Source organism: Nothobranchius furzeri, chromosome 2 (assembly GCF_043380555.1).
Source record: "Nothobranchius furzeri strain GRZ-AD chromosome 2, NfurGRZ-RIMD1, whole genome shotgun sequence".
NCBI classification, from domain to species: domain Eukaryota; kingdom Metazoa; phylum Chordata; class Actinopteri; order Cyprinodontiformes; family Nothobranchiidae; genus Nothobranchius; species Nothobranchius furzeri.
The window spans coordinates 70,793,813-70,821,118 of record NC_091742.1 but is presented as its reverse complement, the minus strand read 5'-3'; the positions used below and the strand labels follow the sequence as shown (position 1 = coordinate 70,821,118).

Sequence of the window (27,306 nt, the reverse complement as noted above, 5' to 3'; positions counted from 1 at the left end):
AAACCATCCAAGGAACTTCAGAACACAATCATTCAATCATCTATTCACACCCTGGTGGGGATGAGTTACGATGTAGCCACAGCTGCCCTGGGGCGCACTGACGGAGGCATGGCTTGCTGACTCAGACGTCAGCACCCATTGAAAGGGGTTTTAACCCTCATTAGTGAAGTGTTCTCATTTTTCTGGGACTGTGTTGTTTTAATTTTTTTCAACCACAATTCAAAAGCAAAGTTTTATTTCACGGCTCATGAACAGTTACTAGGTGTGTCCGAATCCACGGGTAGGATGCTTATGAGTACGAGTCCTCGCCGGTCTATCAAGGCCGGGTCCTCGCGGGACCACTAAAACCGGAACCCAGCGGCTCTGAATTTGGACAGTCTAGCCTTCACCTCTACGGTGGCCTGTAGGTCCTGTCACAGCCGTGGCGGCAGCTACATGTAAAGGAAAAATGCTAAAGCTAGCCAAAATCGGGCAGGAATATTAAGGAGCTACAGCAGCTTCATGTCCATCAGCAGCATTTGTTCACAACCGTTTTCAGGTAAAGTAACTTTGTTTATTCTAGAAGCTTTCAGGACTTACATGTTAACTTTAGATGGTTTCATGTATGTTTTAAGCTACAGAATGAACTTGTTAAACGTACACAACACATTTCTACAGAGTATTATTAATATAAACCAAATGCATTATAAATGTTGAATTCAGTAGGATGTTTTCTAATGTAAATTGGACCTTAGAACTTATTTTGCATCAAATGGGGGTAAAATGCTTTAAAAACAGGCTTTTTAATAAAATAGCATTGAAGCGTTTTCAATGTGCATTTGTTTATTCTAATAATGATTAGATCTGTCTTAAAAATGTAAATTCTCTGTAGTTTTTATTTAACTATTCCCTGCTGCTTTTCTTTAAACTGAACAGAACCAATGTACTGCAGATTGTTTTATTTAACATTTTTCAATTTAAAAAAATCCTTTTTTTTAATCTATTACAGGTCAGCATGCACTATTCTGCACATCTGCCTCAGTGCTGGTGAAGATGTGGGTCTGGAGGATGAGCCTGAGGAAGATGTGTGTGGAGGAGGTCAATGGTGCTCTGTCCTGCAGGAGGTACCAGCAGACCACCACTATTGTTAACAGGCAAGTCATTTATGTAGGAACCTCTATTAAAAACAACACTGTGGTTCTATTTGCTGAAGAGTCACAATTGTTATACCAGTAGATTCAAATTCAAAAATACTTTATTAATCCCAGAGGAAAATTGATTACATAAACCATCTCCTCATTTCCTATTTCTGAATACATCTTAGAGATGTAACAGCCGTCATCTGAGCCAGCCCAGCAGTCCCTGTAGATGGACGATGGAATGGACAGTGAGAGGAAGCGTCTCAAAGCTCTCTCTGCAGACCGTCCTGTATGATGTTCCTTTGGCCAGAAACGTCCAGCCAGGGGGCTGCTCCAGCCCTCCATCCACGTCTGGATCCTCCTGCAGCAGATCCAGCTGCACTGTTAAAGACTTCCTGCTCACTCGGTTTAAATAAATTATCCTGTTGTGAGCCGGGAGGTGAGCACTCTTCACACACCATGATATCACCTGTGTTTTTGAGCTTCTCTGGTTTCAGGAGAGAGAGCAGCAGCTGCGACCCATCAGCTGATTAGCGGGCTGCCTTCATAAGGAGGACGGAGGACGCTTCTGGTTGCCGGATGATTACGCCTTACTGGTAGAGTCCCAGCCCTCGTGAAACTTGAAACCTTGTCTTTTAAACTATTTTGCATCATGTTTTTGCCCTGACCTAATTCCAGTGTTTTCTTACGCTCCAGGCTCAGTCATTCCTTCCATAACGTGCTTTCTCGTTTTTGGATTCCAACTGCGTTACCATACAGCTCACGGTCTTCCTCCTCGGTCCTCGTCCTCTCAACTGGTTCCAACCCACTCACTGCACAGTCTGCCCTTTCGCTCCTACCTGCTGGAAACCCATCACTGCGCTCTTGGACGCTTCCTCGCTCAGACATACTACTCTCTCTCCCATCCGTAAGTCTTTCTGTCAGCGCATCCCCTGTCATACTGCAAATTCCCAAACTCACGTCTGCTCCTCTCCCCTCTAGACGCTGCTTCTCTTACCCGCTGGATTACCAGTGCGCCTTTAGTTGTTATTCTAATAAAAATTTTTATTTTTTCCTCACATCCTGCCTCCGAGTTTGATTCTGCATGTCCTGGGTTAAACACTTGTCTCAGAACATGACAGATCCAGGAAGGTCACACAGGTTAATCCTGCTTTAACCGCACTTAACTGGTCCATACTGGTTTTGATCTGTAAATAATTGTAAAATCTCAGGGCACGTCGCTGCTGCAGTACCTGCTTACACAGATCCGGGTATTCTCTGCTAAGCTCATCAACGTGTCGACAAATTGTGTGAATCTCAACCGAGTTGACTGCGGAGAATGTGAAGTTTAAAAGATTGCCAATTGCATTACCAATTCAGAAAAATCCATCCAGGAAACGCTTTGGTCTTCTGCTGGTACCGGAAAGTACACTGTTAGAATCTGTGTACTTAAGTGCCTGCTTAAGAATGTGACTGACATCAGCTACTGCATGCTGTGTCATGGTACGAGTCCAGTGTTCCCCCGTTTCCGAGAGGTTGCCAAAGGCATTCTTCATCAGTACACGCCATAGCGGGGTCGAATTTGACAAAGATCTTTTGTGTAAATAAACGATAGTTAGTCATTAGTAGACCTGGGCGGTCTCGAAGTGCGATACCCAAAGAGGGCCCAGGTTCGTACAGACGCGTTAGAGATGGCCGGTGATGGGTACCAACCGCGGTTGATAGCAGCACGAAACACGCGACTAACAAAACGTATTTTACCAGACCTGGAAATGGAAACCAAGGACGTTGTAGGTTGTAGAGTGGCGTGGTCTTGCGAGGGTTCGGCACAGGTGGAAGCTCCGGAGGGCCCTCGTTCGACGCGCAGGTGCAGTCAGAGAGGTCGGGGTCAACCAGTGGTGGTACAGGGCACCGGGCCCCCTCGCCTTCGGTAGGTGAGTCACCAACCTCTGGGCTAAAGGTCACCAGCGTCTGCTATAGCGCAGTAACGTCAGCGACGTCATCAGCCTGTCCTCCGGCAGGGGGAGTCCCCACCGCAAGGTTCTGAGCTTCAGCCGGAGTATCAGCGCCACCCTCAGTCCCCCCTTTGGCAGGTGGTGTTCCCACCGCAGAGTGCGGAGTCTCAGGTGGTGTCTCACCGCAACCGCCAACTCCCACTAGGGTAGGTGTTTTCCCCACCTCCGTGTGGAGTGGTGTTACAGAGACTACGCAGACTCTCTGGATGTCACTGGCCTTACTGGTAATGGATTGACCGACCAGGTTGACGGTTCCGTTGACCTTGTCACCGTCTGAACCTGTAATGAGGTGCCCAAGGGACGCCAAGGGCGTCGGTTGGGTTGACTCAGTTTGGAGTGTCCAATCTTTAAATTAAACGCCGGCATCAAGGCGTCGTAACAGGTCTCCTCCCACTACGAAAGGAAGCGTTTCGACGTTAGTCACAAACACTGGATGGCTCATGGACATGTCTCCCAGTGTGAAGTTGATGGACACCACATCCGACAAGGATCCTCGGTTTGCAGAGAACGGTTGGATCTGCCTAACGCAGGGCGTGAGTCCTATGATGCGACCCAGTGCAGCTGCAGCCATGCGGACTTGCTCCCAGAGAGAGCTGGACATGATGGTATAATCTGAACCTGTGCCCATGAGAGCCTCACAGTCCAGGGTCACCAGAATGTGAGGTTTATTCGTAGGACCACATCGGGTGATAATGCAGATAACTCTTCGTGGAGGTTTGATTGATGAGCTCGGTTTGTTAGGTCTGGTTTCAGGTTCTGTGTGTACTACAGTGCTAGCGCCAATAGGAGCAACCACAGCAGGTCTCACCGAGACCTCGGTTGTCGATGAATGCACCGTTGTGGGAGATGTCACCTTTTCAGGACCTGCCTCTACAGTCGAGCGACAGGCAGGTTGAGGAGGTTCTACCGGAGTAATGCACAGAACCGACTCACGTACCTTCGAATCTTTCAACAGGTCCATAAGCATTTCTCCCAGTGCACGGACCTTGTCTGGAGATGGGCTCCTAGACTCAGTTCTCGGCCTTCGGACGGGACTGTAGTCCTTGTGAGGGGTACGCGGTGATTTTTTTCCCGAAGGAATGCATTCCTCGCTTGGGCGAGGCGACTCTCTCCTGTAGGAGCCTGGCGACCCCCCTCTTTCGCTGAAAGAAACACGATGTTTATCGCGTCCTGGTCGTGGTGTCTTAGTGTCCCCTCCACGAGCTGGTTGAGGGGTCCGGGGTCTATTTGGGTTTTGAGGCCTGTTGTTTGGAAAGCCTGTATGCTTGGGGCTGTTATCAGGTTTTTTGACCTGTGGTTTGGGTCCAGCTCTTTGGTTTTTATTTTTATGAGGTCCGTATGCAGCACCCTCGAGTCGCAGCGAGTTCTTTTCCTCTACTGTCAGAATTGATGGACTGCTCGAACTCTTACTGGTTTTACCAAATCGTGTAAAGGCACAGCTCACCATTCTTCTGAGCTCATCCATGGGTGTGGTTTTAGGATACACTGTACCCATGTATAGGCTATACTGGGCATGTAGGTTCTCAAGGAATAGTCCCTTAAAACCTTTTTCCTCCTCCATCCCGTCCTTGCATTCCGTACCAAAGTACGCGTTGAAGAGACGTTGATAGAAGACTTGTGGGTCTTCAGTACGACCCTGTTTGACTGACAAAGCTAGCTGTATGCCAGCTTCCTGTGTATTGTAGGTGTACTCTACAATATTGTAGGCAAACCCACACCATCAGAGGTCAACCTTATCAGAAAAATCGTATCCTCCAGGGTCATTCCTGGACATCGCTGAAAGTGATGTCGGAGGTCGCTCAGGTATGCGTCAACCGGGTACGACTTACCTGGTCGAGGGCTGAACTTCTTGACGCTCCGAGACATCCTGTAGATGTCAGCTGTGGGCACAGGTGCGGTCGGTTGAGCTAGCTGAGGTGGGTAGGGATGGACTGGCTGAGGAGCTGGGTACAGGTGGGCTGGCTGAGGGTAGCCAGAATAAAGGACTGGTGGTGGGAGCGGATGAGCCGGCTGAGGAGCCGGGTAACCCGGCAGAGGGGCTGAAGGTGGGAACGGATGTACCTGCTGAGGAGCCGGGTAGCCCGAATGAGGCGCTAGAGGTGGCCCATACTGGCTTGGCTGAAAAGTTTGAAGAAAATGTCCCCTTCCTGCGTCAGCAGGTGCACTTCCACCCGCCGGTGGAACAGCACCTATAGCATCAGCCGGAAGAGGAGGTGGTGTGAAATGTCTTCTTCCTGCTGCAGCAGCTGCACCTCCCCCAACCGCACTCACAGCCGGAGGTGGAGCAGGGACTGCAGCAGCCGGAGGAGGAGGAGGAGATGGTAGAGGAGATCGCTGGTGTGATTCCTGTTTTGGTCCTGTGAGTTCAGAAATCTTTGACTGTAAAAACTCCAGTTCCGTTTGTCGGTTTTCTATCTTAGCTCTAAGCAAATTTGCATCATATTTTAAATCTAATTTCTCCATTTCCAAGTTGTTAATTTTGTGTTCCAGCTGAATCTTTTCATCTAACACTTTATTAGTCTCTGCCAGAGCTGCTGATAGCTGGTTCTGGACTTCGGTTAGTTGTTGTCGAGCATCGCTCAACTTCTCCTCAGCGTCAGAACCACTTGTTTCACCTTTTTGCTGTTCAAGAAAAGCACGCATCTTACCTTGTGTCTCCATATGAGCAGTTACCTCTCTGTCCCAGAGATGAGCTAGCAACACTGCAAACTTCTCCAGGGCCTCTGTGCAGGCAGTTCCCCTAAGAGGTTTACTGGAGATGGGCAGACTTGCCATCTTAGCTTACAATAATTTCATCAGGTCATCAGCTTGGTGTTCCTGCAGACCTTCAGCGTAGCCGTGGTCTGACAAGCTTGACTGTCCTACCACAGACTCCACTGCATCAATCACCTGTCTTCCCAGTGAGTTAAAAGCTAATACCTCTTCTTCAGACATTTTTTAAAAATAAAATGACTTTTTCATCAAAATGAATGTAATGAACAGAAAAATCCACCAGATGGTGGCAGAGCACCGTTGGTGGGTGTGGGCGGATTGTTGACGTCACCGTGTGTTGTCCGGTTACCCAAAATGGTGGTGGCCGATGACGTCACCGCCAAGCTTTAACCACAAAAGTGAATAAAAACACTGCTAAAACTGCACAAACGAGTTTGGCGTTTTACTCTTAGGTGTAGCGGATTTTGGGACGCAGAAATGCTGCATCGGAATGGCTTGACAGGTTGTCGGCACGCGTTTACCTCTGTCTTGCTGGGGAGCTACTAGTTAGCACTTTTGCTAAGCTAGCGCCAGCCTGGAGCGACCAGGATTTAAAATGGTCCAATCGGACCAGTCCGTGCAACTAAACGTTCATGAGCGTTGTCGTTATATTCGGACTATAGCGTTTGCACTTCGTGTGTGCAGAGACGCTCTTCCGTGTCAAACTTAGTTATTAGCGGTTTAATGCTAGTAACTGACCGGGTTTTGGAAGTCGGGGATCAGTCGCCTACCGATGGAAGCGAACTTCCGGCGGGGATATTTCTATCTCCTGTTACACAATAAATTGTACACAGTGCCACGTACACTCGAGAAAGAATATGAAAATAAACAGTATTCAACTTACAAGACAGGGAAACCTTCCTTCAGTGATAGGCCTAAAATAGCTTCTATACGCCACGTCAGCCTTAGGGTGGTTTGAGATGAAACAGCGCCTCCTGTGGAGGGTGACTGATGCCAACCCCCCTTTACGTTAAAGGAGATGCTGCTCTCTAGCAGCTGAATTTGAGATCGCCTCGTTTCAAACTAGGACATCAACTTTTTTTGTTTTATTTTGTTTCAGATGGTTTAAAGAGCTCAAATATGTCTCAAACTTGACACTGTTTTAAAAATGTATAAATATCTGGCAAAGGCGCGTCATTATTGTAATGGAAATGAAGGGTATTAAAATTTAATTAATGACCAGAGATATTAATGATCCATACCTGGCAGGGACCCCATCTCAGGACCTGGGCTTTTAAAATCAGAAGTGGTCCTTTTTATTACAGGGAAATTTAAATTAAGCACTTTGCATGAACTGAGAGACAAGAGAAGAGAGAGAGACCTGGGAACGTTTAAGCAAAATGTATTATCTAAATTATTTTAAACAATTAATAAGACTAACTCTCTAGTGATGGATGCGAATGGAATGCAATGAGGTGGAGTGTGTGTTGGTGTGATGTCAGTTCAAAATCTCTGTTCTGGAGAAGCTACTCTGAGTGGGAGATGTAGTTTTGCTCCTAACTGATCGATGTTTGAACCTTAGTCAGAAAAGACGTGAGACGCTATCTGTGCCGTTCTACATTACCCGTCAGTGAGACCTCCTCTTAGATCAGGCTGCCAGGTTCACGACCCTCTTCTGGTACTGGAGCCGATGAAACGGCGTCTTCAGCATGACAAACCAGTCTTTGGATAGCCTCCAGGTAAAAACGGCAGGTGTTTCACAGCGTCAAAGGGACCCCCCTTTGGGTCAGCGAGTTCAGCTTTTATTCTGAAGGAACCGTTGTTTTGTTGGTAACAACAACAGGATTTTCCCAGCTTGACAGTTCTCAGCTTGAAAGTAAAACTTACAGATGGCCGGTCCGTACTTCACTTAGCAATGATGGACATCAGATGATCTTGAGAGCTGGCTGAATACTGACTCAAAATGGCGTTGTTCTGTTTTATTAATCTTGGTTGTTTACGATTCTGGACGAATCGCAGTGGAAAGATTAAATAAACACCACAGAGACTCTGCCACGCTTCAGAATGAAGCTTCTGATTGGATGAGTAAACAATGTGTCATGCGTTGACATTATGTGAATCAGGATGTCTAGTGCAGCTAGACCAAAGTCATATTACTCATTAAACATGTTAATCATAACATTGTGATTTCACAGATCGGTCACATGGTTATTATTGACTAACAGTTGTTTTGATTAGCTTTATTAAAATAGAGTTCTTTGATTAATTAAAGAAAAGAGTTCATTCTTCGTTCTTCTGTCTTCTCTGCTGGAATGTAAACATTAGAAGTGAATGCATGACCTTGGCTGTTCATGCACACTGGCACTGTGTCACAAGGACAGCTGTTAGAGGGGAGAAATGGTTCCTTCATCACGTAACAATTAAAAAATCTTGTCTCCTTACCATCTTTTAATTTTCTGTTCATGTAAAAATGTTCAAAAACATCTGTTAAACTGTTGATAAAATCAATGACCAGAAAGAGTTATCAGTTAGTATTTGCTTTAATAAATGTGTTCAAATATCAAACAGCTAAATAACATTAACATGATGACAGTAGAAGGCCTCTCTCCCAGGAGGACCACCAGGTAAAGCCTCTCCTGACCCTGGACACCTGCAGTCCTAAACAGAGAAAATCAGATCGCAGGTGACAAAAAGGCAATAAACACATTTTTACATTTATCCACATGAGAAAATAAAATTATATTCTTCACACAAACTATTTTAACTTCATTAAAACTTGTCAGCTGTGTAAATCCCTGAATGTAAAACTACTTTTCACAGCAGAACACAGAATAACTACTGTACTCATGTGTAGATGGCTTCACTCTTCACCTCTAAGCTTAATAAAAACGCTCTGTCACTAAAAGAAATGACAAGTAGATTAATTCCACACACACACACACACACACACACACACACACACACACACACACACACACACACACACACACACACACACACACACACACACACACACACACACATTCACACACACACACACACACACACACACACACACACACACACACACACACACACACACACACACACACACACACACACACACACACACACACACACACACACACACACACACACAGAGAGAGAGAGGAATAACTACGGGACCCACAAAACAAACTCGTTCTGGCTGATTTCTGCTTAAAATGTAATTGAAAAACAAAAATACTAACGCAAAATGTCTATAAACAGAACCGCTTTAAGCTTTTAACTTTCTACGGCTAGTTTTTAAACAAACTTATGTTTAAAACCTCGTAGCTCTCCCCATTTTCTCTTCCTGTTGAAAATCCACAGCCGGTGCGCAAAGCATGCTGGGATAGCCTTGTTCTGTGAGGATACAACAGACCCATCCTCTGCTGCTCGTCTCATGTGCTCGATCTCTTTTTGATCTCTGGTTGCTCTTCTCCACGACTCTCTTCACGACTCTGTCTCTCCAACTTTCCTCTCCAACTCTCCTTTTCGATCGCTTCTCTTCTTCCTTTGTAAGGAGTCTTGATAAGTCCTGATTAGCTGCAGCTGGTGTCAGCGGGCCGGCGGGAAGGGTGCGTCTCAGCGTGCCTCTCTCCATGGTGCTGATCCTCTCTCAGCGGGGCCGGAGCGAGGAGCTGTCCACTGTGTAGTGGTTAAAACGGAGCTCAGGAACGCAGAGGTCATGACATTACAACTGACTCGACAGCAATGGCAAATGCTCTAAACAACTGCTTCATTAATTCAGTAGAAGAGTTGGCGTCTAATTTCAAACCGACAAACCTCATGGAGATCCCAGCCACCGAGTCAGCAGATCCTTTTAGTCTCAACACGACAGATGCGAGTGAAACCCCAGGACATCATCAACCAACTAAAACATTCAAAAACAAACTACATATTTGGTATGGATACAGAACTCATAAAAAACACAGTGCTCCAGTAAACCCCATAACACACCTTATAAACTTATCGTTTACAAAATGGGACTTTCCAGACAACGTCTAAAAAGGACTCATAATTCCAATTCTGAAACCTGGCGACGCTGACCAAGTCAGTAACTACAGACCAATCACTATCTAACCGGCCATATCCAAAGTTTCCCAGAGAAACGTCAGCTACTGCATCCAGAACAGTTTGGGTTTGGCTCAGGTTACTCAACCAAACCGGCTACTACCTATCTCACAGAAAATATTGAAGATCCTTAGACAATGGTGATGTGGTTGGAGCAGTTTTCTTAGAGCTGAAAAAATCCTTTAACACAGTGAATCACGAGACACTCCTACATAAACTCAGCTAATTAAAATGTTCGCAGACAGCTATTAAATGGTTTTAACTGTATCTAAACGACCTTAGTTGTCAATGGCAGTGCATGGTAGTACATGGGACATACAATGTTCACCCAAAACTAATGTTTGGTCTTGAATAGTTATATACATTACCAAGAAATACTCTTTAAATGTAGATTTCATTATAGGGCATTACTAATGAAATATAGACTAAATTCAACAAAGTTCTTGATTCTATAGTTGTGGTGCTGATCTTTCACACTCACACATGAGTACTAAATGTGCTCAGTAATCTCTGTTTAGTCATAGGAGGAGATTTACAGAGGTAATAGAGGTGAGGACTTTTATTCTACCTCAGTGTGTTGCTGCTGACACTGTTGGGTAGCAACCTCTTTGCTATGGATAATAGCTTCTGTAATGAGCCTCTGCATTATCACTGCAAAGTTTTATGGAAATGCTGGGCTTGGTTCAAATGAACTGCCTTGTCCTAAATGTGAGTCTTCCATCATATGCTGCAGGGCTGTTAATAATCCTAAGGGTCTGTAAAACCACCAGTAAAAAGCCAGGCCTTAAAGCCTCACAGAGTCCTAAACGATCCAACACCCTAATGTTTGGTACATTTTTGTCTGTAGAATGAAAACATGGGAACTCACTAAAAATCTGAGTTTTGTAAAATTTCATTGATCAACACAACTTTTTGTTAACTTTTAGTGAAGGTGAAGTGTCTAATCAAAACAACTATGTGAACCTTTGGAGGTGCACACACACACACCAGTCAACAGATGTGGTACGGAGTAATTTTGGAAAGATTTAGAAGAAAATTAACACTTTGTGAGCTTAAAGAATGATTTCCCTTTGAGGTACAATGTTTTGGCACCAATACTTTAAAGCTGTGGAACACTGAAAACCCATTTTTAATGATCATATCTGATTAAATCGGTTATTCTGAGTTTTCCATGCAGGCTGCGCATGAAAACAGTCTCCTACACCTATCTCCTGCACTAGCGTGTGATAGATAATAGACGGTGAAACTCTAGAATTAGAAAAGCCTGACAGATCTATGTCACCGTGTCATTGAACAATCATGGACTCACCCATCTTGACTCATGATGGGGAAGACTGTTGTTGGTTTTGCGTCCAGGAAACGGCAGAGAACATCTTGATTGGAACAAGTTAACTGTTAGCTTTGTATTATCATTAGCAACTTCACCACACAGCAGAAGCTCCTCCAGGCGTGTGTTATTTGTGGAGATAAAGTATCAGTGTTGCAAGTCAGTGGAAGAATCATGTTGCTGTTATCCAATTCGAGGCAAGATGTCCAAATATCAGGAAATAGGACTCCAAATTACGCCGTCTGAAGCTCAGCTGTGGAGTGGGCCACAAATAGTTCCTGGAAAGGGTGTACTTGTATATTATTTTCCCCCAAAGTACGACTTGCAAGGCATTTATTTCTACCAGAGACCACTGCAAATGTATTGATTAAACATTAAACATTCCTTTGAAAAAGTATTTACCCACTCAGAGCTCAGAACTACACCATTTAGGTTTACAGACATTTTCAGGAAATGTAGCTACATACACATTTTATTGTAAATTTGAAATCTGAACAGTTAGATGAGGCTTAAATGAACATGGTAAATGGCCTGTGTTTGATATAGTGCATTCTAGGGTCATGGAACCCCCCCCCCCCCCAAGGCAGTTTATAACACAATCAGTAATTCACCCAGTCACATTGTAGCCACAGCTGCCCTGGGGTGCACTGACAGAGGCAAATCTGCCATACACAGGCACCACTGGTCCCTCTGAACACCACTAACAGGCAAGGAGGTTTACGTGTCTTGCCCAAGGATGCAACAGCAGTGACAGACTGAGCGGGGCTCGAACCTGCAACCTTTTGATTACGGGGCAAGCACATCTTCTTATCCCCACACTGAACTTTTAGCCAGACAGGTTTAAATGGATACTATTTTTTATAAACATGAATTTAGGTCAGAAGACAAGTTTCAGTGACTTACTGCATATATTTTTGCTTAATACTGTATTTTTTGTAGAAAGGTGCAAAGGATTTCCATAAAACAAGAACTGCTGCGCAACCAGAAAGCTTAAGTTTTCTACTGAAATATGGTTTTTCCACTCCACTTGTGGAAATAGTGTCTGAATTGAATTTAGAGAAACGTTTCTGCATTACACAGACAATGGAATCTTAAGTATGGAAAAGCTCCCACTTGTGATTCATACAAACCACACAGCACCTAAAAGGATATAGCACCTAATGCATGCGGGTTGGATTTCAGTAATTTATATTGGGCAGCTTGAGCAGGACTCATAATCGTAACTGACATGGGAACAATCCTCTGTCCGTGCCCCACCAGTATTGATTTGTGTTCCGTTTTACTAGGTGTGATGTGTGCTGTGGCATGCTCGAATGGTTTCATGACCATAAAACATGACAAAAGGAGTTTATCATTGGCTGCAGCTATTAAAAAAAAAACGTTGTAAAGGACTTACTTCACAGATGTTGCATATGTCGTTTCTTTCAGTTTCTGGTTGAATTTAAAGAGTGTTAACTACAAAATGCCATGCAGGCTTAGAAAGGTCTTTCTGTCCCTGGATCAATGGAAATCTACAATTATTTCCCCTGATTACTACCCAAGGTATTTCTTAGGGAGGCTCCAATGCTAATATCAGTCTCAGGTATTTGTCTGATACTGTGTGAACATACTAGTAATAAAAATATTCCAAAACCACAATACTGAAACCGCTTTACAGCAGCGTGACCACTCAGGGGGGGACAGAGGAGCAATGTTGGGTGCTGGGATGGAGATCTAGCAAGGAGTTTGCTCCCATTAGCTTTAGCTCCAGAATTGTGATTTCATTTAAAGCTAATGAAGCGGGAATATCTCAAACTTATTTCTGTGATGCAAGCTCCTTCACGCTACTAGTTAAACAAGTGAGATATGAACAGCAGTACTAGTCATACAGGTTAACTCTAGCACATAAGGTCTGGTTCACATGGCAGCATTTTTTTTAATTGTCACAAATCATGAGACCCCACACGGGTATGTCATATAAAAAACTGTTTTGGTCTTACAGGGTGTGGTGTCGGGCCACATGGGCTGCATGGTGGCGCAGTTGTTAGCACTGTTGCCTCGCAGCATGAAGGTTGCAGGTTCAAAACTCGGCTGCAGCCTTTCTGCGTGGAGCTGCGTGTTCTCCCCATGCATGCATGTACTCCGGTTTCCCCCACAGATCACAACATGCCCTATAGGTTATAAATTGTAAGTCGCTTTGGATAAAAGCGTCTGCTAAATAAATAAACATAAACATAAACCTCACTCATTCGTGGAATAGGCAAGACATCTCACAATCTCAGCAAAACTTCTCAAGAATAAACATGGCTTTAGAGTTAAAAAAAACATTGGCAGACTATGAACAAGATTTGGATAACCTTCACTCAATGCAGCCTGCTTATGTCACCTGTCTTTCCGACTGGCTACACGTCAGATTCAACAGGCAGCATACTCAGTTGTCCTCAGGGTGCACCTTACTCACTGCAGTATCGGGCGAAGACAATCCAACAAGTTCAATATTCTTGATTCGTGATCAGAGAAATCCGATGCCCCTTGACCTGCATAAATAGAGAGGATAAAAAGGGGACACACAAAATACAAGACCACATAATCACTGCGCCACCTACATGAAGAAATATAAAAGTAACTATTTTTGCTATGAAACACATTGTAATAATTTATAGTGCATTTAATGCCAACCACAGCCACCACACAGGTGATGTGCTGAAAATGCCATAATTCATCCATATGGGAGCACCATGTGAGCACCTGTGTGTGTACACGTGCTTGTATATGTAAGGTTTCTCTATAGGAGTGTCCAATAGTGAAACCTTTCATATACAAGCACGTGAGGGGCCATAGACCTGCCCACAAAGACGTATGGAAGATGGAGAGCTGGCCGAGCTCGTAACGCAGCGGCCAGGGACCCAAGGGCGACCAATCTCCGCCAGGGACCTGACAGAGCTCAGAGATTCAGACCCCACTAGGCAGCCACTTGAACCAAGTGCACGCATAGTTTGGCCCCGCTTACCCCCAAAACCCTCAGTGTCTAGGTACAACTTAAAATTGGAAGTTGGGTGAGGCTGAGAACCATGATATTGCTGAGCAACGTCAGCCAACACAGCCCTAAGACATCCAGAACCTTAAGTTTCAGTTTGGTTTCAGTAACGACATTGGTCTTGACAACAGGTCTAACAGATGGCTTGCACTGAGCTGAGGTTGTTGTGTTTATCAGCGAACAGTGGCCTTGAAAATCAACTCCTTCGTGAACATAAATATTTCAGGATTGGGGATAAAGCTGTCCAGCTTTTCCCCTCTGGAATGGGGATGCACCTCATCTAATGCCTTACAAAAAATACACAGTATATATCAGGGTGTCCGCGGGGTTTTAAAAAGTATTAAAAAGTGATAAATAAAAATAGTCAAATTTAAGGCCATTAAAAGTGTTAAATTTGGTCTCAGAGGTATTATTTTTTCCAAATTAGGTATTATTTTTTCAGACTATCAGATGTCGTATTCTGAACATCGACATAGAAATATATTCCGAATGAAATGTTTTGAACGATTATAAAAACAAAACAAGCCGATTATTTGCTCCTCCCGCTTGCGCTGCCTTGAGTTGCAAATGAAGCGCTCCTCCCAGTGTTGCCAAGTTAACTTAGCGACTTTGACGCTATTTCTAGCAGCTTTTCAGACCCCTTCTTGACTTTTTAAATCGTAAAAGTACCTAGCGAACACCTCAGAAACATCTCTGGTAACCCTTAGCTACTTTCTGGATAACTGTCGTCGACATTTCCTGCAGGTTAGCTAAACACTCCGCCTGCGCTCCGGACCGTTCTTCAGGACATTAGGAAAGGGAATGATGTAGTGATGTGTCAGTCGCTAAAGACAGCTCTCGGAGCCGGCTCCCTGTTGGATTAACCAGAGTGAGTGACACACACACCGCACCCGCGGACTCCTGAGCCGATTAAAAACGGCTAAATGTGCGCGTGCGGCGCGCTAAACACACGTGCAGCGTGCCACTGATTGCTGTGAGACCGGGTTGGGGGTGGGGGGGTGCAGCTGTGGTTGAGACAATTATTACATTAACTGATGGACTTGTAAATAAATAGTTTATAAATAAGGTAGAAATAAGTTCCTCACGCTGATAAATAATAACTAACCTCTCTGAGGACACGGTGCTAGTGCACTCTCCTACAGCACCTTGACATGACTCAATAAATGTTATGCAACATTTAGTGAACAGCAATTTGCATGTATTTGTTATGAATGCCACTGTATAATTCTTGCTGTCAGTATTTGCAAGATATTGGTATTTGGGTCTGTACTGGTTAGACTTACATGAGTTAAACCAAGGTCTATAGCCCTTGGGTCATAAACTATGAGCTATAAGTATATTGGTCTTTTTATACTGGGAATCAGGAGTTATTTTAGTGATCATCTTGTTTCTTGTTTATTTTTGCCCTGATTGTGCCCTGAGCAGTTTTATGACTGAATAAAAATAAATAAATAAAAATCTACATAAATTGAAAAATCGTCTTAAATAATCGAGATCTCAATTTCAGTCACAATAATCGTGATTATTGTTTTTGCCATAATCGAGCAGCCCTACTTTAGCATATCCGGTCACATAATGATGACGTCATATTCAGTGGTCGTTGTGCATCATTTCAGGCCTCGTGGTCAACTGTCTGAACCGCTGAACAGAAGTGCCTGGCTTATTTTCTAAGTAAAATAAATATGTGCAATACATTGTCAACATCAGTGAGTCTCTAAAGCCTGGTTTATGCTTCTCCGTCAGCTCCGCAAGGGACAGACACGCACGGATTGACGGAAGCGTTTTGCTCTTTTACTTCTCCGTCTCCTGGAGAGCGTTGCAAAGCAATTGCCCGGCAGAACAACAGAGGGCATAGCGCTGTTCTTTGGTATCCTGTCATGTATCGGTCCAAGATCGTGTGTTTATTTTGTTTTTTGTGTATATAAGAGACTTTTAACACGGACATATTTGTCTCTCATTCTCCCACCGCTTCATGCGCTCCCCACCTCTAAACCCACGTTTCCTGTTATTTCCGTCCACAAATAAAACGCTTGCTGCGCATCTTTTCACTCCTCCAGTCACGGGAGAATTAAACGTTCATGTTTTTAGAGTTTTTTCGCGAGGTATTCTTCAAGCTTCTCCGTGTCTGCCGCTAGTTAAACTCGGCTCTCTTTGCAATGGCGGCGCTGTAAACAACAGCGGCGTCCTGACCAATCACAAGCTTGCGTAATCCGTCTCGTTCTACAGATGTTTAAAAAAGTGGGCTCGACTCCGTACGTACTTGCGTGCCCTACGCAAGGACGGATAATGGCGTTGCGTGTCTCCGCACTGACGCAGACGGAGAAGCATAAATCAGGCTTAAGTCTATTCTTTTTGTATGTTATATATGTTAAAATATGTGTAAATAGGTCGCTGATTAACACTTGCAATTTAGTGTTGTGATGGTTTTAAAAAAATTCTGAAGGTAGTAAAAAAAGTATTAAAAAGTAGTAAATTTTACTTAAGGATTGCTGTATATACCCTGATATATCCATGAATATATTTATTAGCCAGCCCGCCACAAAAGAGGGAGTTACTACAAATGTTTGCTTGGTTTATCTATGAGTGTGTTTCAACTCGCTGTCAAAACTGTTCAGGACACCCCTCTGGTTTCTCAGAGTATAAATCATCTCAAGGGAAGCAATTAGATGTAGTAGTGCCATGTTGCATTAAGCACAACCATTTATCAAGGTGCAGCGTTTGATGTTAGGTGGATTTAGATTTAGACTCAAGCCCATTAAACCAGTGACCTGGGACAAGAGCACTTGCATATTGCTTACAGAAACTAATGACACTTATTGTGTATTGAAATATAAAAGACATAAGCACAAACATAGTTGATCAATAACTATCAAATCAGTTAATAACATCCGGGTATGTGAGTACTAGAGGTGCGTATTGACAAGAATCTGGTGATGTGCATATCACAATACAGGGAAGACAATACGATAAATATCAGGATACAGGGAAGATTATTCAACATATACTGCAATACATGAGATATGATATGATATGTATTACAATACAGGGAAATCAATATGATATATATCATGGTACAGGGGAGACAATACAATATATGCCACGAAACAGGGGGCAACACGATATGTATCACAACGTGGGGCGACGATACGGTACGTAGCAATACAGAAAACCAGACTATACAATTGCAATCTTTAAGACATAATTTAATTCAGTTTAATTGAATCCAAAATTTAAAATTAATAAATATAATGTAAAAACAAAGTAAATAAATAAAAGCAAATCCCCTTGAATAAGGACAAGTCTGAGTTATAAAATAAAATATTGTGCTAGGACATTTGTGCCATCCTATAAGGACCATACAGTTTTCTGGAAGAAAAAACAAAATAAATAATTATATATATATATATATATATATATATATATATATATATATATATATATATATATATATATATATATATATATATATATATATATATATTAGATAGATAGATAGATGATAGATAGATAGATAGATAGATAGATAGATAGATAGATAGATAGATAGATAGATAGATAGATATAATATTTTTTCTTTTAGGTCTGTCTTAATTAATGGTATTGCTATTTTAATTGATGGAAGAAACTAAATAAAAGGCAATTTTAAAATGTTCAGTTTAAATCAGAAAATGCTCATTGAAATTGAAGAAATCTGATATCCTCTAACATTCAGCATCTGTCTCTGGTTCAAAGTTTTAAATATTCACCTGGATACTTAAACCTTGAGATATGTTGAAGGTATACATATATCTTGCGTGTTCAAAGGCTTTCATCTGTTTTTCAAGTAGCTCAAGAAGAATGATCAAAGAGCTCTACTGAGAATGGAGGCGCCAGTATCTCAGACTCTCTCTTTGGACATTTCAATAACACAAACGTCCTCTGAGTTGAAGCCACACCATCTTTCAGTGACTCTCTCACGCTCTCGCTCTCTCTCTCCCATTCATTGAGACTCTCTGCTCTCCTCCACCTCCTCCTCCCTCCACCGTCCCCTGTTACACTCTGTTGATCAGCTCAGGAAAGGGAAAATGCTCGTGTGAAGCCTGAGGATCACTTGCAGGCTGAAGAAGGGAGAGCACACACATCGTGTTTTACCTCAAGGTAAGGCAATGCCAAAAAGAACAGCTTATAGTCTCAGCTTCTGAGCAGTGGTGCAAATGATAAACATTTCTAACTGCAGAGATCAGAATTACAGCTCTGCAGTCAGAGTAGCTGAATGCTCTCTGATGGATCTAGACTGTAAATATAGTCCTGACTGGGTGCTGGGTGTCGTTTACATGTTCTATTCAGCATTGTTAGAAACTTATCTGTCTTGTTTCGTTCAATGGTTCTTCAAGGATTCCAAACTTTTGCTGGTTTAATTTATACATCTGTTCATTGGAGAGAGTCTCTGCAGATAGCCTGAAAACTTCAGAGGAGCCTTTTCCAGCTCCAAAAGGGCACATTACAATGCTTTGCATATTATTATTAATATGCTTTGCATATTATTAAGATCGTGTTTGCAAATGCAAACCTGTGACATTTGGTTGAATACACTGCAGCGGTCGCTACTTGTGTTAACCCTTTACTAGTGACTATAAAGGGATCAACACTGGATTTATGATACAGTTAATCCTGCATCCAACTTTGATGCCATAGCTCCTACTTGAAAGGCTCCTGTTTCTAATAGATACAAAAGTGAACCATGTGTACACCGACCAAGAGATCTCAGGGAAAGCAGGACCTGCCTCCAGTTCGTAAAACCCACGGCTTCTCCAATAAGCTCCTCCTTAACTGTTGGTTGGTGCGGCGCATCATCACCTGGGCCTCCCCAGTCCCCAAAGGTACAAAAGGCACACACAAAAACACACAAACTGGTAAATTATCAACAGGCTACAGAGATGAATGCCAAAAGTTTTACATTTTTAAGAAGAATTTCTTTATATAAATTTACATTTAAACATATATGAATGAGTAGTGCATGCTGTTTTGATGTAAGTGTAAAGTTTGAAATAGAAAGTAACGTCTTTTAGACACCAAATCATAATTACAAATGCACATTAATGACTGAAAATGCTGATCTGATTGCCACTGTTCTTTTTAGCAGTATGAACAATATCATGACATTTCCCACAACAGTCTGGTACGATAACTGCTGATTAGAAGACATTGCGAAGAATGGCTACGCCTGGAACACACCAGCTGTGAAGCGCCGCAAAACGGATCGCTCACAAAACTCACGCGCAGCTGACAAGAAGCACTTGTCGTTCCACGGCGCATCGTCGTGCTTCCGTGTCTGGTGTGTTCCGGGCGTTAGAATGACCAACAGCAGCTTCCCTTCTTAAGATCACAAGATACCAAACCACAAGTTCAATGGCCAGATAATTTAGTAAAGGGCCACGCAGAAAAAAATCAGGGTTTCTCAGGGTTTCTATGCATATTGTGGACCCAGCCAATTTAGTCCTTGAGCTTCACCCAATTTCCTTCAGACAGTAGCGTCAAGTCCGGAATAGCAATGCTGAACAGCTTCCTCCCTGAGTCTGTGAGGGTTAAACTGCCCTCTGCACTTTGTGTCTTACAGCATTATTTAAGGTGTTTTTTAATTGACTTAAGGTTATTTATTTAATTAGGCTGGTCTGAATAACACATTTATCTCATCTGTGTAGCTGAAATGCTTTTATGTGACAATAATAAATGAGTCTGAGGCAGAATCAAAATCTTTAAATAAACTTAAAAAATAAAAAATGAAGTACAAAATGATTCAAATGTTCAGAGACTGTTTGGAAAAAACACGATGCACGTTTCTTTTTACATGAGTGAAACGTGATCTGGACCATATCAAGAGTCACTGTAGACAGGACCTGTGAATTAATTCACTTTGAAGCTCAATCAGTATTGATCCTTGCTGAGGTTATATCTTTATAATAGGCAGCTGCATTGTCTTACAGAATGAGCAAAGGTTTTAGGAAAGCCTTTTCCTGCTGTGATGCAGGATTTAAAAGTTAAAAGTTTCAGATTATCTACTGAGATGGATGATATAGAGCTGAAGTTTTATCATATTTTCTGGTGTTTATCTCAACGATGATATTTGTGATTATGTTTATGTATTTAGCAGATGCTTTTGTCCAAAGCGACTTACAAGTGATAATCGGCATGTTGCCCTTGAGGCTAACAACAACATTAACAACAACAACATTGACATCATTCATGGAGAGTAGGGAACAAGGAGTGGACAGTAGAGAGGGTGGACGGGTGCAGGGAAGGTGCTAGTTTAGAAGATGCTCTCTGAAGAGCAGGGTCTTCAGGAGTTTCTTGAAAATCGAAAAGGAAGCCCCTGTTCTGGTAGTGCTTGGTAGGTCATTCCACATTTGTGGAACGATGCATGAGAAGAGTCTGGATTGTCCTGAGCGTGGTGTAGGTACTGCTAGCCGACGATCCTGTGATGACCGGAGCGGCCGGGCCGAGACGTAAGACTTTGCAAGAGGATTCAGGTAAATGGGAGCCGTACCATCTCGGACTTTGTATGCTAGTGTTAGCGATTTGAATTTGATTGTGCTGCTAGCAGTAGCCAGTGGAGCTCAATGAACAGAGGGGTGACGAGTGCTCTTTTTGGCTGATTGAAGACCAGACGCGCCGCTGCGTTCTGGACCATTTGAAGAGGTCTCACCGTACAGCCTGGAAGACCAGTTAGAAGGGCATTGCAGTAATCGAGGCGGGAGATGACAGTAGATTGCACCAGGAGCTGGGTGGCATGTTGTGTTGGGTATGGTCTGATCTTTCATATGTTATACAGCGCAAAGCGGCATGAACGAGCAACATGATAAAATGATCAGCGACACTACAGGGTTGTCATAGAGCCCCAAGCAAAACAACCTGCTGACTAGTCAGATGGTCAACAGCGCTGTCCAATGACTCCTTCTCACTGTTTCACTACTGCTATAGTTCTGACTTGGTTCAGACTTTGTCCGTTTTCTGGGAATCCCTGGTGGACCCAAGCGATTGCCTGCCCTACAATATACAGTCAGTGGCAACTTTTTAAGAATTAGTTTTGGACTCGACTAAACCTCAGGAGCTTGTTTTAGTGAGGGCTGTTCGACGCCGTTTTTATTAGAAATACTCAAACTTCCACCATGTGTCCAGACCTCCTCTGTATGTTGTAGTCTCACAAGCCAGCCTCGTCTGGGATACACTGGAGGAGGCTGGATCTGGAGTTTTAATGGGAGTATTGTGTTTTGTCTAGCTCACTGCTTTCATTGCTTAGCTTTGTAGCTTTTTAAAATTGTTTTCAGGTGTTACTTTTATTCAGTGCTATGCTATTAATAATTCCTTAGTGTAGATTTAAAAAACATAATCTCATTTTCTTTACTGGTAACACGGAGTGCTCATTATACTCATTAAAAGGCTTGAGTTGTCGTTTTTTAATCTATTTTAATTCAGTGAATTCCTTTTTGATGTTTATATATGTCAGAAATGACCATAACACCTGGAACTGTGTCACCGACAGATGCTTGCCCGTCCTGGAGCAGCATGTCAGTTGTTTAGATAAATGGGTTATCTTATGAAACAATTATGAATTTTACTGTGATTTTTCTTGCAGGAGGAAAAAAAGCAAGAAAAACATTAAAATCTTTTGTTTTAGTCATGAATAAGAGAATACTCATCTTTTATATTTAGATTTTGTTCTGGTTAGGTTGGTTACTTCAGTACAGGTGCAGTTTCTACATCATTTCATCAGTGCTACACATTTCTAACTGCTTGCCTTGGGTTGGAGGTGCATAGCCCTGTTTTTATTTACATGAGTATACACGGTTGTCATTTGAATGGATGTATTTATTAAGCTGGCAACAATAGCTAGAGCTGCCGCAGAGCCCAGGTGTTTCTGTCAGCCACGTTACTATGAGACTTTCATTCCTTTCCTTTCATTGGAGCAATTCTGTCCTCGCAAAGCTTTATTTTTGTTTTAAAGTGTAGGTAAAAAGACTTAGATGATTCTCCAACTGTCCCACAAGGACAACTTGTCTCACACCTGTATTTGCTATGGTGCAGAAGAACTAAGGCCTTGATGTATGCTCGTTAGGCCCGGAGGAGGCACCGGGGGTGTTTCTCAATATCAAGGAACCTTGCCTTGATGTCTTGGCCCCGCCCCGGTTGCCTAGGAGATACGTCATCAGGAGCAACCAAGACGTGTTCTAATCGGTTCCAGTGTTCATGTTCTACCGAGGCATGTGTTCTATGTTTTTTAGCCGTTTAGCTAGCTGAGCAAGGATATACGGGAGGTGTCTTGTATCCTAGCCTTGGTCAACAATTACCCACAATACACCGCTGTATTTTCAGAAATACGGCGGATCAGAAGCCGACAGCTACTTTGGGGACAATTTTCAAGTGTAAAAGTAAGTCAGCTAATTTAAAATGTTTTTATTTTGGATCTAAAGAAGTTATCTATGGTTGGTTAGTTGCTTAGTAGTTGCAGCTTTGGTGGCTAGCGGGTAGTAACTTGCTTATATTTTTAATTTAATAAACATACACAATTTAAAAAGCAAAAGCCTCGTTTTATATATATATATATATATATATATATATATGTATATATATATATATGTATATATATATATATATATATAAACTAATACATATAACATATAAAGTTATCTCCCGTGTCATGTGACGTTACGTGACCGCCGTGGAAGCCGCGGTAGTCTGTTCCATTTAACCGTTTTCTTTGACCAAGAAGGGCAGTGTCCTTGTAAGCAAGGCGACTTGCCTCGCAAGACATCGCCTTGCAAGGCAAGTCGCCTTGACATTAAGAAACACCCACAATCGGCTCAGGCTCCTGCTGATGATGTCACACTAGATGATAGCCTAAATGAAAGACTTATGGAAGTTACAATACCAAGCTCATAAAAGTTACGTTAACACGTTGACAGCGATGATTGGTTCAGAAAATTTGCGGTTGTAGTTTTGGAGTTTGTAGTCCTGTAGTCCAACAAAACAGTTTTGGGAGTAAATATGTTTATATTGCCAAAGAAAATGTAAACTAAAAGCAAACATATCTATTAATAAATAGCGACCCAGAGCAGCTCTGATTTTGATGAAATGAGGCAAAAAAAATTTAAGAACTTTATTGAACAAATAGCAAGTATACAACATTTTAAATGAATGAATGCATTTATTTCAATAAGAACTAATAAATATACAGAAGATTTACATAAACAGAAAGTGCTTCTAATTATGTAAATACATTAAAAAAATGTTCACATATAAGAACGGTTGTGCATTTTGGCACAGTCTGATTTTGACAATAAGCAGTTTCATTAACCAACTACAGTTATAAAGAAAAATTTAAGTGGTAAGAATCATGAACTTATTAAAAAAAAACTGCTAAACTCTTTCCCAAAACCTATGTGTGACAGAATATCCCCCGAAACATTGCAATGTATTCTAGCCAAGTGTATTTGCCTTAGTGTGACGCCATCGGCAGGCGCAAGACCCCGAGCCGATCTGGCAGACCGGACACACACGGGTGAAAATCATCTTTAGAGTCGTGATGTTTACTCTCAATGTGCGCACGCTTGTTCCCAAGCTCGCCCTATAAAAAAATGCAATGGACAACTTTAGTTGACCAACAAGAGAAACATTGTCACGCCGTCTCTGGTTTAGAGTTCTTAAAAACTATCTAAGATACCGCTCATTTTTCTCTGTTGTGATCTCAAAATTAACCAGCTGTTGATCTCTCCTACCATGTTGCCACGTTTGTTTTGTTTGTACCCTACAAACCCAGCACACTAGCTGGTCTAAGTTCTCTACTGTGCCGTCTAGTGGAGTCCTCCAGTACTACGTACAGTGCAGCAGCAAGTGTGTGAACAAAAGGCTGCCTGCATCAACGCAAGGTTAAAAACCAACTATATTCCCAGCCTAAGAACACTGCTTGTTAAATGTGACATCTAGACAATCAAAATCGAGGAGACGGAATTGTGTTGCAGACTCCTCCTCCACTATATTTGTTTACTCCAAAGTCACATTTGATCTCACAACATTTCTCTTCTGACCTGAGAATGTTCACAGTTGAAACTAGTTTGTACACAGTGGGTAGTTTTGCCAAGTAGTTGTATGCCTCACGTAGTAGAACAAAAACTACAAGTTTGAACCATACATTAGCCAAGCTTTAAGGTAGGAGAAAGTGGGCGACAGTGGCACAGGAGTTAAGTGCTTGCCCTGTAATCGGAAGGTTGCAGGTTCGAGCCCCGCTCAGTCTTTTGCTGTCGTTGTGTACTTGGGCAAGACACGTAACCCACGTTGCCTGCTGGTGGTGGTCGGAGGGACCGGTGGCGCCAGTGCTCGGCAGCCTCGCCTCCGTCAGTGCGCCCAAGGGCAGCTGTGGCTACATCGTAGCTCACCACCAGCAGTGTGTGAATGTGGGTGTGAATGGGTGAATGACTGATTGTGTTGTAAAGTGACTTGGGGGTCCCATGACTCTAGAAGGCGCTATATCAAATACAGGCCATTTACCATTTTACCATAGACATCCAAGCAGATTAGTCGGTTTATTTGGTGATGCCAGATTTCAGTTGGGTCTACAGCTAAGATCGGACTCATTATGAAACGTTTGTGAATCACTGTTACAGAAATAATAAATGCAACCTCACATTTTTACCAGCCTTCTCAAACAGCATATGTTGGTCTTGTCTCTTCTGCTTAGGTGGCATCTTATATTAATGATATTATCCCTGAGTGTTTCTCAAAATAGCTTCTCAGCATGTAAACCTACTGTACCAGGTGTCAGTACAGCCCTCCAGAAAGTTAATCTGCTCAATAAAGCGTGTCTCTGGGAAGAAAATAAGCCCCAGGTTACATACTGGTGAAAGACATCTGCCATTAAAAAAGATTTAATTGGTTACCTGCACATTTGAGACGCAATGAAACATGTTGACTTTTATTATATTAAATTAGAACTTGAGTGTTTTTTATATTATAGAAATTTAGGACTGTTTTTTTCATGTAAATGACATAAATCACTTACATTTTCCCCGTTATTGTAGTTGCTTCATTGTGCATAGTGGTGAAATCTATCAATGCACTTCTACTTATCCACCAGACGAGGGCAGCAACAGACAAACGAATGCAATGTGCAGTATAATCAAGCTTGCTACAGTCTCTCTGTTTTAACATAATCTAGTAATTTAGTTTAGTTCAACATAAACTGATGTCCTTCTGTCATTGTTTGTATCACCTGAAATAAAATCTCACATCTTGAACACCTAGAGCTATAAAGGTGGGCCATTTTCAGTAATGCATCACTCTACAGCTGTTTTTAACTGTTGTATTTCAAATTGTGGATGCTATTGACACCATTTCTCTCTGATAAAAGTGAACGCACAAGCCTGCAGGATAAGTCCCGCCCCCCAGAACACCTCAGGTACTGATACTGTCATAAATTCTATTCGTCTCTGCACTGCACCAGTAACTCAGTAGCTCTGAATGCACCCACTGAGGGACAGATGCACCGCTTCTCCACAGTACGACATTCATATACAGTATGTGGACATATTGATGTTTTAATTATATTTAAGATGTTATCTTTGATTTCTATTTATTGCTCCTTCTTTTATTCAGTCTGCAGCTTGAAAAAAGGCTTTTTGTTTTACTTTCAGTCCTTTAATATGTTGTTTAGCTATTTTACTCTTAAAATCTGTTATGTTTCATCTATTTTTATTCAAGGTAGTATCTGTGGCACACACACTACAAAGATCCCCACTAATTTCAGACATGTAACATATACGCTGTTCTGCACGTCTTTCCTTTTTATACTGTATGAATCCACAGGCACTCTGAGGCTATAAGAACCAGAATACCTGCACCTTGAGACTCAGCCCCAGGGTCGCGTCCTTCATGGGACACAGGAATGGCCAAATTGATTTCCTTCCTCTTTGCCCATTTCAACAGTAATGAAATCTCACGAGAGAATCCGTTCATTCTTCTAAGCCTAAAATACGTAGCTCCAAGATGAATTTTCACCTTGCTATTAATGCTGCACCCTTCTTACCACCTCATTTGTGGTGCCATGGTTTTTCACATTTTCACATCCAATAGCTTAAATAAACCAACACATTCTCACACTCGAAGCGTCAAAAAAGGAAGCTGGGTGACGTGCTGTGCCAGAGCGTCTATTTCCAACGCCCGCGGTAAAACGCACATTTTACCAACATTCAACCTCTATCCTCTTTAACAATAAACTATTTAACCATCCCCTTACCCCCACCCTAACTTAACCCTGTTGCACTTTCTTAACTTAACATTTATCATGTTGGAGAAGGACGGTACAACTAGGAACACAGGTTTGCATGCACAAGAGGGTTGAGGTTAGGATGGGGGTGAGGGGAAGGTTAAATAGCAAGAGGCTAAAGGTCAGAATTCGGTGAAATCTCCGTTTTACTGCTTCAGTCGGAAACCGATGCCCTGGCACAGAGCGTCTGCTCCCGACGCACTGCAACTCCCATGTCAGAAACAAACACTTGGTCACCCAGCGTCATTTTTCTATGCTTCGGGTGTGAGAATGTGTTGAAAAGATACAAATTAGTAATCAAAATATGCAGTTGATTCTAGAATAGTGTGCTTTGACCTTTGGGAGCAACGTGGCATACAATGTAGACCAGGGGTGCTCACACTTTTTCAGCTTGTGAGCTACTTATAAAATGACCCAAGTCAAAATGATCTACCCTACTACAAAACATGCATAACCACATGAGCCAATATAGCCATGAGTCAGTAGTCAACACAACATGATTAACTATGTAAACTTTTGTCATTATCTGAGTTTACTCTGATGACTTGCACTGAATGGAATCAGCCAGGGATGCATTGTCCGGACAGTAACAGCTCACAGCCAGCCTCAAGCACACTTCCAGATTTTCATCAGTCATGGTGGAACGGTACTTGAACTTGATGATCTTCATGCAGAAGAAAGAAGAAAATATCATTTCTATAGCGCCTCTCAAGATAGAAATCACAAGGCGCTTCACAAAAACAAAATATGTAAAAATATAAAAAATAATT

At 42.4% G+C, this 27,306-nt stretch overlaps 2 protein-coding genes across 4 annotated transcripts in view; one reads left to right on the top strand and one right to left on the bottom strand.

The window, feature by feature from the left end:
* kcnip4a (potassium voltage-gated channel interacting protein 4a) overlaps positions 1-27,306 on the top strand; it is a 339,081-nt gene that overhangs the window by 58,311 nt on the left and 253,464 nt on the right. The window contains exons 1-2 of one of the 3 annotated variants that reach the window (XM_054748871.2): positions 18,251-18,378; positions 18,947-19,100. The exons of the other annotated variants lie outside the window; for them this stretch is intronic. Of the exons in view, the coding sequence (XP_054604846.2) occupies positions 18,962-19,100 (139 nt within the window). The 5' untranslated portion in view covers positions 18,251-18,378; positions 18,947-18,961. Of the gene's footprint in view, positions 1-18,250; positions 18,379-18,946; positions 19,101-27,306 lie in introns of those variants that run through there. 3 annotated transcript variants of the gene reach the window in all.
* LOC139064505 (protein diaphanous homolog 1-like) lies at positions 4,656-6,096 on the bottom strand. Its single transcript, XM_070547816.1, has one exon. The coding sequence runs from the start codon at positions 5,885-5,887 to the stop codon at positions 4,805-4,807; it is 1,083 nt and encodes a 360-aa protein (XP_070403917.1). The 5' UTR covers positions 5,888-6,096; the 3' UTR covers positions 4,656-4,804.

Coding starts and splice junctions, on each gene's coding strand:
- LOC139064505 (XM_070547816.1), bottom strand. CDS start 5,887: ATGGCAAGTCTGCCCATCTCCAGTAAACCTCTTAGGGGAACTGCCTGC.